The sequence below is a fragment of the Oryctolagus cuniculus genome, chromosome 1 (genome assembly GCF_964237555.1).
Source record: "Oryctolagus cuniculus chromosome 1, mOryCun1.1, whole genome shotgun sequence".
In the NCBI taxonomy this organism is placed as follows: domain Eukaryota; kingdom Metazoa; phylum Chordata; class Mammalia; order Lagomorpha; family Leporidae; genus Oryctolagus; species Oryctolagus cuniculus.
This window is the reverse complement of record NC_091432.1, coordinates 215625825-215638713: the sequence shown is the minus strand read 5'-3', so window position 1 is coordinate 215638713 and position 12889 is coordinate 215625825. Positions and strand designations below refer to the sequence as shown.

Sequence of the window (12889 nt, the reverse complement as noted above, 5' to 3'; positions counted from 1 at the left end):
TTAATTCAAATTGGCTGGTTGTAAATTTACTTAGGAAGGAACTACTGGAGCAAACTTGTAAAGAAGCCTGCTTGGCTGCTCCCATGAGCACTCTTGATTAGACTGACTCAGCCTTTCAGAGTGCCTATGCAAAGTAGGAGAAAGACGTGGAACCAGGAACTCTTCTACCAGCAAGAATTGTGCCTGGAGCTAGAAACAGAACTGTGCTATGCGGAATAAATAAAGGCTATTATTATTATTATTATTTTTTTTTGACAGGCAGAGTGGACAGTGAGAGATAGAGACAGAGAGAAAGGTCTTCCTTTGCCGTTGGTTCACCCTCCAATGGCTGCCGTGGCCAGCGCACCGTGCTGATCCGATGGCAGGAGCCAGGTGCTTCTCCTGGTCTCCCATGGGGTGCAGGGCCAAAGCACTTGGGCCATCCTCTGCTGCACTCCCTGGCCACAGCAGAGAGCTGGCCTGGAAGAGGGGCAACTGGGACAGAATCCGGTGCCCCGACTGGGACTAGAACCCGGTGTGCCGGCGCCGCAAGGCGGAGGATTTGCCTATTGAGCCGCAGCGCCGGCCAATAAAGGCTATTTTCTAATACGCATGTCTGGAGTAAGGACATGAGCTCACTGTGTATGGTGGATCCTGCTCTTGGAGTCAGGAGTAATTCAAGTTCCTGTATTTCAGCTTTGCTTCTGACTCAATGATTTGCAAGAGGGTATTTGAGAGCAATGGAAGAACGGACTACCCTACATGGGTTAAAGTCTTCCAGCCTGGGTGAAGCGCATTCTAGCAGGTGTGTGCAACTTTTAGATGAGATGGATAATATCACTGTGAGGGATCTTTGACAAACCTGGGAGAAGAGGAGTGATAGAAGACTAGAATGAATAAAGAGTAAGGAACTTTGTCACCAAAAGTGTAGATGGTGGTAAGTTGAGGCCAAGGCCAGGCCAAAGGTCTTCACGTGATGGCTTGTGTCTCTTGCGGTATAGCAGTAGCAGTTCCCAGGAATCAGCATCAGTGTTCTAAGGGCAGATTAGGTTGAATTGCTTCCCTGTTCTTGTTGCACTGAGCCACTCATTGGTCAGGGAAATGTGTGGCAGCCAGAATGTGTTTTGTCTTCAGCAAACATTGAACAATGTCCTGTGGGTACTGTGGGAATGTGAGGGCTGTTTGTAGACTTAGAAACAGGCTGAATGATTATGCAGTTAATATCAAGTCCAGGGATCTGTGCAGTGTGGATCTCTGCCAATGTCAGTTTCAACATTTTCATCAATGAAATCAGTGATTAAAAATAGAGAAAAAGGAAGAACAAACCGACAGCAAAAGAATCCTGTGTGGCTTGGATGAGATGAGCAGAGCAGGAAAGTCCCAGCTTCCCGTACCGTCTTCAGTGCTGTACTTTCTCTCAAACACACAGTTTAGTATACAAACGTGGCATCTCGGTGTCACTTTACATGTTCCTGGTTTGTAAAAGAGCATTTGATCCAAGATTATTGACCATCTACAATTGTGTTTTATATTTGATTTACCTTTCCATAGAATGTGCTCATTTTGTCTTTCCCTTATTAATTTGTGACACTGTCTAAATGTTAACTCCTTGCCTGGTCCAAATATTTTATCCAGTTTGCTACTGGGCTTTTCATCTTGCAGTAGTTTTTGGTGTAAGGATTGTATGCCTTTTTTTTTTTTTTTTTTTGACAGGCAGAGTGGACAGTGAGAGAGAGAGACAGAGAGAAAGGTCTTCCTTTGCCGTTGGTTCACCCTCCAATGGCCGCCGCGGCCGGCGCGCTGTGGCCGGCGCACCGCGCTGATCCGATGGCAGGAGCCAGGAGCCAGGTGCTTTTCCTGGTCTCCCATGGGGTGCAGGGCCCAAGCACCTGGGCCATCCTCCACTGCACTCCCTGGCCACAGCAGAGAGCTGGCCTGGAAGAGGGGCAACCGGGACAGAATCCGGCACCCCGACCAGGACTAGAACCCGGTGTGCCGGCGCCGCAAGGTGGAGGATTAGCCTAGTGAGCCGCGGCGCCGGCCAGGATTGTATGCTTTTAATATGGCTAAGTCTCTTATTCTCTTATTTCAAGATTTCTGTGTCAATAAATATACTTAGAAAATTCTTGTGTACAGTAATATTAGATAAAAATTCCCTAACATTTTCTAATTCTGTAAGTTTCAAGTCTTTAATCCATCTGATTTTACTTTGGTATATTGTATAAGCTCTAATCATACTTACTTTATGGTTAGCCAAGTTTCTCAACACTATGAATAAGTATGATTATTAATAATTTCGGATTTACCCAATGATTTGAAACTAACAAACTAACAATAGTAATAGTAATAGTAGCTGATATTTTCTTGTTGCTTACTTGATGCCAGGCATGGTTCTAACATTTATTAACTCACTGATTTCTCACAATAGCCCTGTAGGGTGGATACTGTTTTTTTCATTCCCATATTGTTATAGCATCCTTCAGTGTGGAAACTGAGGCATGGAATGGCTGAATAACTTGCTCCAAGTTACACAGTCAGGGAGTGGTAGTGTTCAGATAAAGACTTGGACAACCTGACCCTGGTATTTAAGCTTTGAAGTTATTTGGCAACATTGGTCTTGCTTCTAGACTTTCTTTTCAAAATTTTTATATTTGAGAGAGAGAGAGAGAGAGAAAGAGAGAGAAAGTATTCCTATCTGCAAGTTCACTTCCCCAGTGTAGACAATGACTGAAGCTGGGCTGGACAGAGCTGGGAGCTGGGAACTGAAGCCAGGTCTTCCTTGCAGGTGGTAGGGACCCAACCACTTGAGCAGCACCTGCTGCCTCCCAGAGAGTGCATTAGAAGGAAGCTGGAGGCGGGTGTCAAAGCCAGGTGGGTGTCAAAGCCAGGATGTGGGCTTCTTAATGCGTCGTAGGCTATTTTGTTCTGTATATTCATCCCTATCTTGATACTGCACTGTTTTAATTCCTCATAATTGAAGTCCCTCTTCAAATATTAATGTTCTTTACTAATTTCTAATTTAATTATTGCCTCTCCTTCAGGTACAGAATGTTGCATCTAGAGTTTTAAGGCCCATTCCTTCCGAATACCAAAGGCAGCCTGTGTTTCTCTAGGAAGCCAGTTGACAGGACTTTTTGAGGATTTGTTTGCAGGACTCTTGCACAGGAGGTGTGTTCATGGCTGCTCTTGCTGCTGCCGGGTATACGAGACAGAATTCCCAATAAAACCAGAGAGCTCTTCATATAGATTACATAGTCGTGTTTAACCACTCTGTGCCTTGGCTCTTCAACCATAAAAAGGGAATGATAGGGCTGGCATTGTGGCTTGGTGGAGTAAGCCACCACCTTTGATGCTGGCAGCCCCTATCAGGCTACTGGTGCAAGTCCCGGCTGCTCCACTTCAGATCCAGCCCCCTTCTAATCCACCTGGGAAGGCAGCAGGAGACGGTCTAAATAATTGGGTCCCTGCCTCCCATGTGGGAGACCCGGATGGTGTTTCAGTCTTCTGGACCAGCCCCAGCTGTTGCAGCCATTTGGGGAGTGGATGGAAGATTCTCTTTGCTCTGTCTCCCCCCTCTCTGCCTTATAAATGAATAAAATCTTAAAAAAAAAAAAAGACAATAATAATAGTGCTGAGTAGAGAGGGTGATTTAGGTAACTGAACGTGTTGCTATTTGTGAGGGGCTCGGAACCTGTCACTGTATCTGCTGCCTAGGGTGTTCTAAGTCAACATTTGCAGATGAGAATGCAGCCTGTGCCGCCATGTGGTGCTGATGCAGTCACTTGGCTCAGATGCGCAGCTCACACGTGGGTGTTCGTCAGTTTACAACCAGTGACCTCCCCGGAGCTGGCAGCAGTGCGCCCCAATAGAACTGTATCCTTGAGAGCACTTTTACATCCGTGTTCTTATTCTAAACTCCCAGCCACCTGCTCAGCAGGGCAAGACGACACTGCCCTCACTGAGGTATAGGGAAGATGACAGGAGGGTGTTAGCTCTGTTTGATCAGCGAAGCTATCCCTTTTGGAGCTGAAGTTCAAGTGATGTCAGAGTGACTTCCTTCTCCATACCAGGAAAACTGTCCCCCAAACCTGCCAGTGTAACTGGCTAGAGAGGGGGACAGCAGAAAGCAACAGCCGGGCCAGTGGCTTCTTCCTCCTGGGAGTTCTACCCTGATCTGATTCCCCACTTCCTTTTCAGAAATACCCCACGCTGTGGCCTTCTGAGACGCCCCTCCCCCATCCACAGGCTCCACTCTAGAGGCACAAGGGCACGATGGGCCTTCTTGGGATTCTTTGTGCCACGGGACCAGGCTGGGGGGGAGGAGACGGGAGTGGGCCTCCCCGGAGGGCGCCGGTGCAGGTGCGCAGTGAGCTCAGCATGTGGTTTTGTCCCGCAGCCTTGTCGCCGCTGCCGCTGCTGCCGCAGATGCTGGGTGTGGGACTGGGCTCCGTGGCCGCCGTGGTGCTTCTCGTGTTCCTCTCTTTCTCAGCAGTGTGGTATGTGAGGCTGTCATTTTTGAGAAATGAGCGGAATGGAGGGGACTCTGGGGTTGGAGCCATGCAGAACAGCTGGGGCAGAGGCGGGCCGCAGGGGTAGGGGGTAGAGGCTGCCCTGGGCTCAGCAGGTGAAGGCGTGACTAAGCAGGCTGCAGCTGGGATGGAGACGGGCAACAGAAAAGCAGGGGCTGTGAGGGCTGCCCCGGCCACACACAGAGCAGCAGCTGATCGCCCACGCTGCTTCCCCAGCCCCACCTCCCCATCCCGGGAGACAGATGTGCGCTGCACGAGGATGCCTGCTGGGGAGGCCACGGTGTGTTCATTATTTGCCTCTTCTCTCTTTCTCCTCATAGATGGCAGATGGAGGTGCTACTGCCGGGGCAGGTGTTCTGACAGCCCGCACAGAGGCCCCATGGGACTTCCAGCCGTGGAATGTGTGCACCCACATCTTTCCCCACTCGCTGCTTGGCCTCATTCCTGGATTCCAGATGGTGACTGTCTCTGTAAAGTCCCGACCCCAGAGGGCTTCCCTGCGATGGAACCAGTTCTGTGTCTTTGAGCCTGAAACTCCTGGTGCCCAGTGCCCAGGCTACAGGCCGCCTGGGTCTGGGCTGGGACCTCCTCTGAGCGATGCCCGAGGGTCCGCTCCTTCGGACAAGATCTCTGCCTTGGCCTCTAGAGCAGCTCTGTTCGTTGACTCAGAATCCACTTATGTCCAGCCTGCAGTGAGATTGAGACAAGGGCAAACATTTCAAGCAGCCCTTTCCCCATATTTAATCAGTGTACTAATTAGAAGATCTATGAGCCTGGTCGTGCCCTGTAATTGTGTCAGGCAGCATTGCTTCGGGACAATTCTGCTTGTTCTGTATATTCAAAACTAATGTCTGCATTCCAATAAGAATTTTTTTTTTTTTAAATTGGAGACTGTTCTTTCTTTGGTTTATTCTTATTACTGAATATCTCCTAAAAACACTCTGTGCCTCCCTTTGGGAATTTGGGTTCAGTGGTACCGTAGTAACAATGGGTTGAAACAGTATCAAGTCCATGGCCAACATGTGTTGCAGGAGCTGGGGACCATGCTATCTGTAATTTTTTTTTTTGTTTGTTTTTTGGACAGGCAGAGTGGACAGTGAGAGAGAGAGACAGAGAGAAAGGTCTTCCTTTGCCGTTGGTTCACCCTCCAATGGCCGCCGCGGCCAGCGTGCTGCGGCCGGCGCACCGTGCTGATCCGATGGCAGGAGCCAGGAGCCAGGTGCTTTTCCTGGTCTCCCATGGGGTGCAGGGCCCAAGCACCTGGGCCATCCTCCACTGCACTCCCTGGCCACAGCAGAGAGCTGGCCTGGAAGAGGGGCAACCGGGACAGAATCCGGTGCCCCGACCGGGACTAGAACCCGGTGTGCCGGCGCCGCTAGGCGGAGGATTAGCCTAGTGAGCCGCGGCGCCGGCCAGCTATCTGTAATTTCTGTCTGTAATCTCAGTAATGAGCACCGTTACCACATCATGAACCATGAAGCATTAGATACGAGCAGTCCCACACCAGCTGTCAGTGTGCTGAATTCACAGAAGGGGTGTATCCGATTTCACTTTTAAAGTCTGAATCAGTATTTTTTTTAACTTTGCTCTCTGACAGTTAACTGCAAGGCTCAGCAAGAAATGAAAGAAGAAAGGCAGAGGCTTGTGGCTTCTCTCCCTCTTCTTCCTCCCTTGGTCGACCTAGAGAATAAATAGCATGGGGAGGAGGGCGAGGGTGGCTGCATTGCACAACCTCAAGGAGTGGCATCGTGAATGTGGCCCTGGACTTGGGCACTGTTTGGTCCCCAGGGAAAGAGGCAATCTTTCCAATGCCACAGGCCAGTGTGTTCTCTACTGGCCTGCTGGGGACAGATCCGAGACGCCTGGTCGTGTGGTTTGGATTTGGTTTGTCCCCATCACAGCTTATGTTGAAATGTGATGGCTGCTGTGGTGGGGTTGCATGTGGGGACTTGAAAAGATGACTAGCATGTTAAGAGGGAGTAACACCCTTATTGCGAGGCTGGATGGGTCACCAAAAGAGAGGATGTTATTGAAGTGAGCTCACCCTTCCCTCATATTTTATCTCTTTACCCCACTCCCCCACTTACCTTGCAATTTTCTGTCATGCCAGAGGCAGAGCTGTACCAGTGCCATGTTGTTGAACTTCCCAGTCCCCAGACCTATGGGGAGAGAGAGAGAGAGAGAGAGAGAGACCTACCCAGCCTCCTGCTAATGTATCTGGGAAGGTGTCAGATGCTGGCCCAAGTGCTTGGGCCCCTGCCCCTCATGTGGGAGACACAGATGGAGTTCCTGGCTCCTGACTTCAACCTAGCCTAGTCATGGCTGTTGCAGCTATTTGGGGCATGAACTAGTAAATGGAGGATTGATCGGAGGATTGATTCTCTATCTCTCTCTCTCTCTCTTTCTCTCTCTTCCTCACTGTGTCTCTCTGCCTTTCAAATAAATAGATCTCAAAAAAAAAAAAAAGATAACCAGTAAACAAAACTCTTCTTGCTCTCATGTGAATTATAGAGTATTCAAAAGGCTCATACAGATAACTCTATTCATTTTTCGGTGCAAAAATTCACACCCTCACTGTTTTTGTAGCTCTCTTACTCAATTTGGAGTCATTACAAATTATTGTGGTCAGTACAGGGCAGGACCACAGATGAGAAAGGACTTAAAGACCATCTCTGTCAGAAGAGAGAATCTGACCCCCACCTCACCCCCTTATTTTTTTAAAACTGTATGTTTCTGTAACTCCTCTGATTTCTAGCTCTAGAATTAACTGCCAAAGACACAGTTGTCCACATGAAAACTTAGCATAATTGTCATAGAGAGGAAGAAATGCCACCTGCCCAGACTCAAACGTCTCTGGATAAAATATTAAGTAAAGCATCAACTTCTGGGTACAGCACTGAAACGTAAAAATAGTTCCTGTCAGATGACTGAAGTGGCCACGCCATGGACTGTGTCATTTCCTGTAACTGCTGCAAATTACCATGCAGAGTGGCTCAGCATTAATGCTTAAGAGACTGGTGTTGAGCATTTTCAAAAAGGATGCATAATTTCTCTGTAGTTCTTTAAAAATTAGTTTTCTCATAATCACAAAGATGACTTGAAGTTCTCTAAATTTGCCTGCTAGCTTTACCACAGTACCATTTAAAATTTTTTAATTAGTTTTAACAGATTCAATGTGATTTGTAGATGCAATTCTAAGAACACAATGATATTCCCTTCTTCTCTCCCTCCTTCCTAGCCCCTCCCATCCTCCTCCCTTCTCTTTTTTTTATTTTTTGAGATAGCATTTTAAATATACATTATGGTAAAAAGGCTTAATACTTCACCAAATAAGTTTGACAAATAAAAAGCAAAAAGACCCTAGTTTAGTGGGAATATAGACAATGGCTATAAAACAGTAATTGAATGAAAAAATGACCACTTCACCCATATGAAGTAATCTTAATCACAGGAGATTAAAACTATGATAGAATAACATTCTTAACCATTGGTTTGACAAAGGTATAAAAGTTTTACAAAACTATATTTGCATCAGTACCGATCACACAGATTGATCTCTCTCTCTCTCTTTCTTTCTTCCTTCCTTCCTTCCTTCCTTCCTTCCTTCCTTCCTTCCCTCCCTCCCTCCCTCCCTCCTTTCCTCCCTCTTTGATTTTAGCTGCCACATGTAAGGGGGAACTTCTGATATTTGTCTTTGTGGGTCCGGCTTATTTCACTCAACATACTGTCTGTTGTGTCCATTGTGCTGTCAATGGTGGACTTTCATTCTTTTTTATAGCTGAGTAAGATTCCCCTGTGTTATAGGTACCACATTTTCTTTATCCATTCATCTGATGAAGGACACCTTGGTTGATTCCAGATTTTGGCTGTTGTGAACAGTGCTGCTATAAACATGGTGGTGTAGGTATCTCTTTATATGGTGTTCAAGTCTTTTGGGTATGTAGCCAGTAGTGGGATTGCTGGGTCATATGGCGAGTCTATTTTTAGTTTTTTAAGAAGTCACACTGTTTTCCTCAGTGGTTACACGAATTTACATTCCCACCAGCAGTATAGAAGTGTTCCCGTCTGTCCACATCCTCACCAGCATTTGTATTCTCTGTGTTTTCGATTTTAGTCATTCCGACAGGGGTGTGGTTTTTTTCACATATTTGTTGACCATTTGTATTTCTTTTGAGGACTGTCTAGTGGAGTCTTTGTGCATTTCTCAACTGGATTAGTTGTTTTTTCATTGTTGAGTTTTTTTTTTTTTTTTTTTTTTTGACAGGCAGAGTTAGAGAGAGAGACAGAGAGAAAGGTCTTCCTTCCTATTGGTTCACCCCCTAAATGGCCGCCATAGCCGGCGAGCTACGCTGATCCGAAGGCAGGAGCCAGGTGCTTCCTCCTGGTCTCCCATGCGGTGCAGGGCCCAAGCACTTGGGCCATCCTCCACTGCCTTCCCAGGCCACAGCAGAGAGCTGGCCTGGAAGAGGAGCAACGGGGACAGAATCTGGCACCCCAACCAGGACTAGAATCCGGTGTGCCTGCGCTGCAGCCTAAGGATTAGCCAAGTGAGCTATAGCACCGGCCCATTGTTGAGTTTTTTACATTGCTGATATATGCAGGATATAAATCCTTTGTTGTACGGGTGGTTTGCAAATATTTTTTCCCATTCTGTTGGATTTATCTTCATTTTATTGATAGTTTCCTTTGCTGTGCAAAAACTTCTGAGTTTGGTATAGTCCCATTTGTTTTTGCTTTTGTTGCTTGTGCTTTGAGGGCTCTTGTCCAAGAAGTCATCCCTTGCACCAGTATCTTGGAGTGTTTCCGCTATGTTTTCTTCCAGCATCTTCATAGCTAGTGTTTTTTCTAAGTGGAATCCCAGGTAAGAGAGAGGAGCCTGGGCCAGCGCCGCGGCTCACTAGCCTAATCCTCCGCCTTTCAGCGCCGGCACACCGGGTTCTAGTCCCAGTTGGGGCACTGGATTCTGTCCCGGTTGCCCCTCTTCCTGGCCAGCTCTCTGCTCTGGCCCAGGAGTGCAGTGGAGGATGGCCCAAGTGCTTGGGCCCTGCACCCCATGGGAGACCAGGAGAAGCACCTGGCTCCTGCCTTTGGGTCGGTGCGGTCCGCCGGCTGCGGCGGCCATTGGAGGGTGAACCAACAGCAAAGGAAGACCTTTCTCTCTGTCTCTTCTCTCACTGTCCACTCTGCCTGTCAAAAAAAAAAAAAAAAAAAAAAGAGAGAGAGAGAGAGAGAGAGAGGAGCCTGACTCTGGGTCTTCCTGGGAGAAGGAAGGGTCGCCCCTGCGGAAGGCCTGATCCAAGCAACCCTCTGCAGACAGGGCAGGGTGGCTGGGTGGTGCGTCCCACCAAATAAAGCTGTGTCCTGAGGAGGGGATGGAGGGAGGGTCTCGGCCCAGCGAGCTATCTGGGGGACAGTGTGGAGGGGGGAGCTCTGAGATCCAATCTTGAGCTTCCTTTTCAGTGAGCATCATGATCGGGGGCCCCCCAGACATGGAGCATACTGACCCCCAGCTGGTGACTTTGTACAGCAGGCGCATCCACCTGTGTGCTCTCTTTCCATCCTCACAATGGCTGTGTGTAGTGGGAAGGTCAGGGGTTGGGCCCCACTTCAGAATGGAGACAAGGGTTCAGACGGTCATCTGATGAACTGTGGGAGCACGCCTTCGGACAGCAGGTCCAGGACTCTGGGAGCTCTTGAGCACGTCTCTGAGGTGGTTTTCAAACTGGCTTTTTGATCTTTGGAATGTGAAGCCTTTACATTTCCAAACAGCAAGCACACACATACACTCGCTACCTCAGAAAGCTTGTGGAAAGTGGGGACAGGTGCTTGGCCTCGCGGCTAAGATGCCTGCATCTCCTACTGGAGTGCTTGGGTTTGATTCCCAGCTCCGGCCCCTGACTCCAGCGTCTTGCTGATGTGAATCCCAAGAGGCACTGGTGATGGTTCAAGTATTGTTCCTGCCACCGGACAGGAGGCCTGGATTGTGTCCCCAGGTCCTGGTTTTGGCCTCAGCCCAGCCTTAGCTATTTGTGGGTATTTGGGGAGAGAACCAGCAGACAAGAGCTCTGTCTCTGCCTCTCACATTTAAAAAGAAAGGTTGCGCAAAGTGGAATGAAAAGATAAGTTTATTTTGGTACAAAAAAATTTCAAATCCTGCAAAATTTTTCATAATATGCATTTTTCATGAACTTTCTGAAGACTTTTCATTTATCTGAATTTTACAGTTTTTTCACCAGAATAAGTTTATCTTTTAATTCCATTTTCCACAAATTTTTAAAAATTTATTAAAGAAGGGGACCATTGTGGTGCAGTGTGTCAGGCTGATGCTTTGGCGGCCTGCATCCCTTAGCAGAGCACTGGTTTGAGTCCTGGACACTCTGCTTCCAAATTCTGCTCTCTGCTAATGTGCCTGGGAAGCTGCAGATGATGGTTGAAGTACCTGAGTTCCTGCCACCCACGTAGGAGACCCAGATGAAGTTCCCGACTCCTGGCTACAGCATGGCCAGTACTGGCCGTGAGTATATCTTAGTATATGTGTGTGTGTGTGTGTGTGTGTGTGTGTGTGTGTGTGTGTGTGTGTGTGTAGTCTCATGGACTTTAAAAGACATTTATTAAAAAGGAAGAAAAGGACAGACATTGTGGTGCAGTGGGTTAAGCTGCTGCTTGGGCACCCCCATCCCATTGTCTGAGCCAAGTCTGGCTACTCTACCTCCAATCCAGCTCACTGCTAAAGTGCATCCCTAGGAGGTGGCAGATGATGGCTTAATTATGTGAGTCTCTGCCACCCACCTGGGAGCCCAGGATGGCGTTCCTGGCTCCTGGCATCAGCCTGCCCAGCCCTGTCTGTTTTAGCCTTTTGGGGAGTGAACCAGCAGGTGGAGCATCTCTGTCTCCCTCCCCTGTTTTCTGTTGCTCTGCCTTTCAAACGAATGAAAGTAGTAAAAGTTTGAGAACCAGAGAATGGTTCAGGTTTACTTCTTAAATGCCCAAATCAGCTGGGTTTGGGCTGGGGCTGATGTCCAGAGCCAGGCGCTCAATCCAAGTCTCCTATGTGGGTCGTAGAAACCCAGTCACTTGAGGGTCTACATTGGAAGGAAGCTGGAATCCAGATCTGGAGCCAGGAATTGAACCAAGGTACTCTGGTTTGGAATATGGTTGAATGTAGTTGTCTTAACTATGAGTCTAGTACCTGCTCCTTCCACAAACTTTGCAGTCCCTCTGTGTGTGTGTGTGTGTGTGTGTGTGTAACCATTGCCTCTGTCATGGAATGTGCCTTTTTATATTTTTGTTGTAAGATACCTGCACCTGTCCCTTCTAGAAGGAGCCACAATCAAGCACATGATGGAGAATAATTAGGGGAAACAGGTGAAGGTCTATTCTCTGACTCAAGGTCTGCAGTTACAAGCTGAATGCGAGATATGACCAGAGCAGAAGTGATTATCTGGAAATTCCACACTGGTTTGGAATAAAGTTGATATTTAAATTGATTTTATTTATTTGACAGGCAGAGTGGACAGTGAGAGAGAGAGAGAGAGACAGAGAGAAAGGTCTTCCTTTGCCCTTGGTTCACCCTCCAATGGCCGCCGCACCGCGCTGATCCGATGGCAGGAGCCAGGTGCTTCTCCTGGTCTCCCATGGGGTGCAGGGCCCAAGCACTTGGGCATCCTCCACTGCACTCCCAGGCCACAGCAGAGAACTGGCCTGGAAGAGGGCCAACCGGGACAGAATCTGGCGTCCTGACCGGGACTAGAACCCGGTGTGCCGGCGCTGCAAGGTGGAGGATTAGCCTAGTGAGCCGCAGCGCCGGCTGATATTTAAATTGATTTTAAAGGAAGTTAAAGAGCATTCTTAGTTCCTCTTTGATTGTTTATCTCATGTTCTGATTTTCTAAGCTTTCTGTTTTTCCATTCTGTTCTTCTGAGAGAAAAATCACTGGTCCCAGCCACCCATCCATCAAATAGTGTTTTAAGGCCCTTTGGCTCTCCACATTATTGGTTAAATTAAAGAAGGAGGAGGAGGGCTTCACCTATTCCATGCTCATGTTGGTGGATGGATGTTGCAATGAAACAAACCAATTTAAAAGGCAACGCAGGCGCCTGTTTCATAGAAGGAGTAATTTTGGTGGTGCTGGTGTGTGGATGTGTGTGTCCCCGTGTGCACTGGTGTGTGGATGTGTGTGTCCCTGTGTACCCTGGTGTGTGGATGTGTGTGTCCCCGTGTGCACTGGTGTGTGGATGTGTGTCTCCCCATGTTCACTGCTGTGTGGATGTGTGTGTCCCCATGTGCACTGCTGTGTGGATGTGTGTGTCCACATGTACCCTTTTTGCATACAACTCAGGGTTACCAAAGTGGAGCCAAACTACACCTGTGGTATTGTCCTT

At 48.0% G+C, this 12889-nt stretch overlaps 1 protein-coding gene across 5 annotated transcripts in view; it reads left to right on the top strand.

Moving 5' to 3' along the window:
* The window catches only part of SUSD1 (sushi domain containing 1), a 143337-nt gene extending 137948 nt beyond the window's left edge, over positions 1 to 5389 (top strand). For 3 of the 5 annotated variants that reach the window (XM_070055600.1, XM_008252259.4, XM_070055605.1), the window contains 2 exons: positions 4376 to 4475; positions 4829 to 5389. In XM_070055600.1, coding sequence (XP_069911701.1) covers positions 4376 to 4475; positions 4829 to 5356 — 628 coding nt within the window. In that variant the 3' untranslated portion in view covers positions 5357 to 5389. Of the gene's footprint in view, positions 1 to 4375; positions 4476 to 4828 lie in introns of those variants that run through there. The other 2 variants (XM_070055604.1, XM_070055613.1) reach the window with 2 other exon arrangements.
* Positions 5390 to 12889: the final 7500 nt, after the last annotated feature.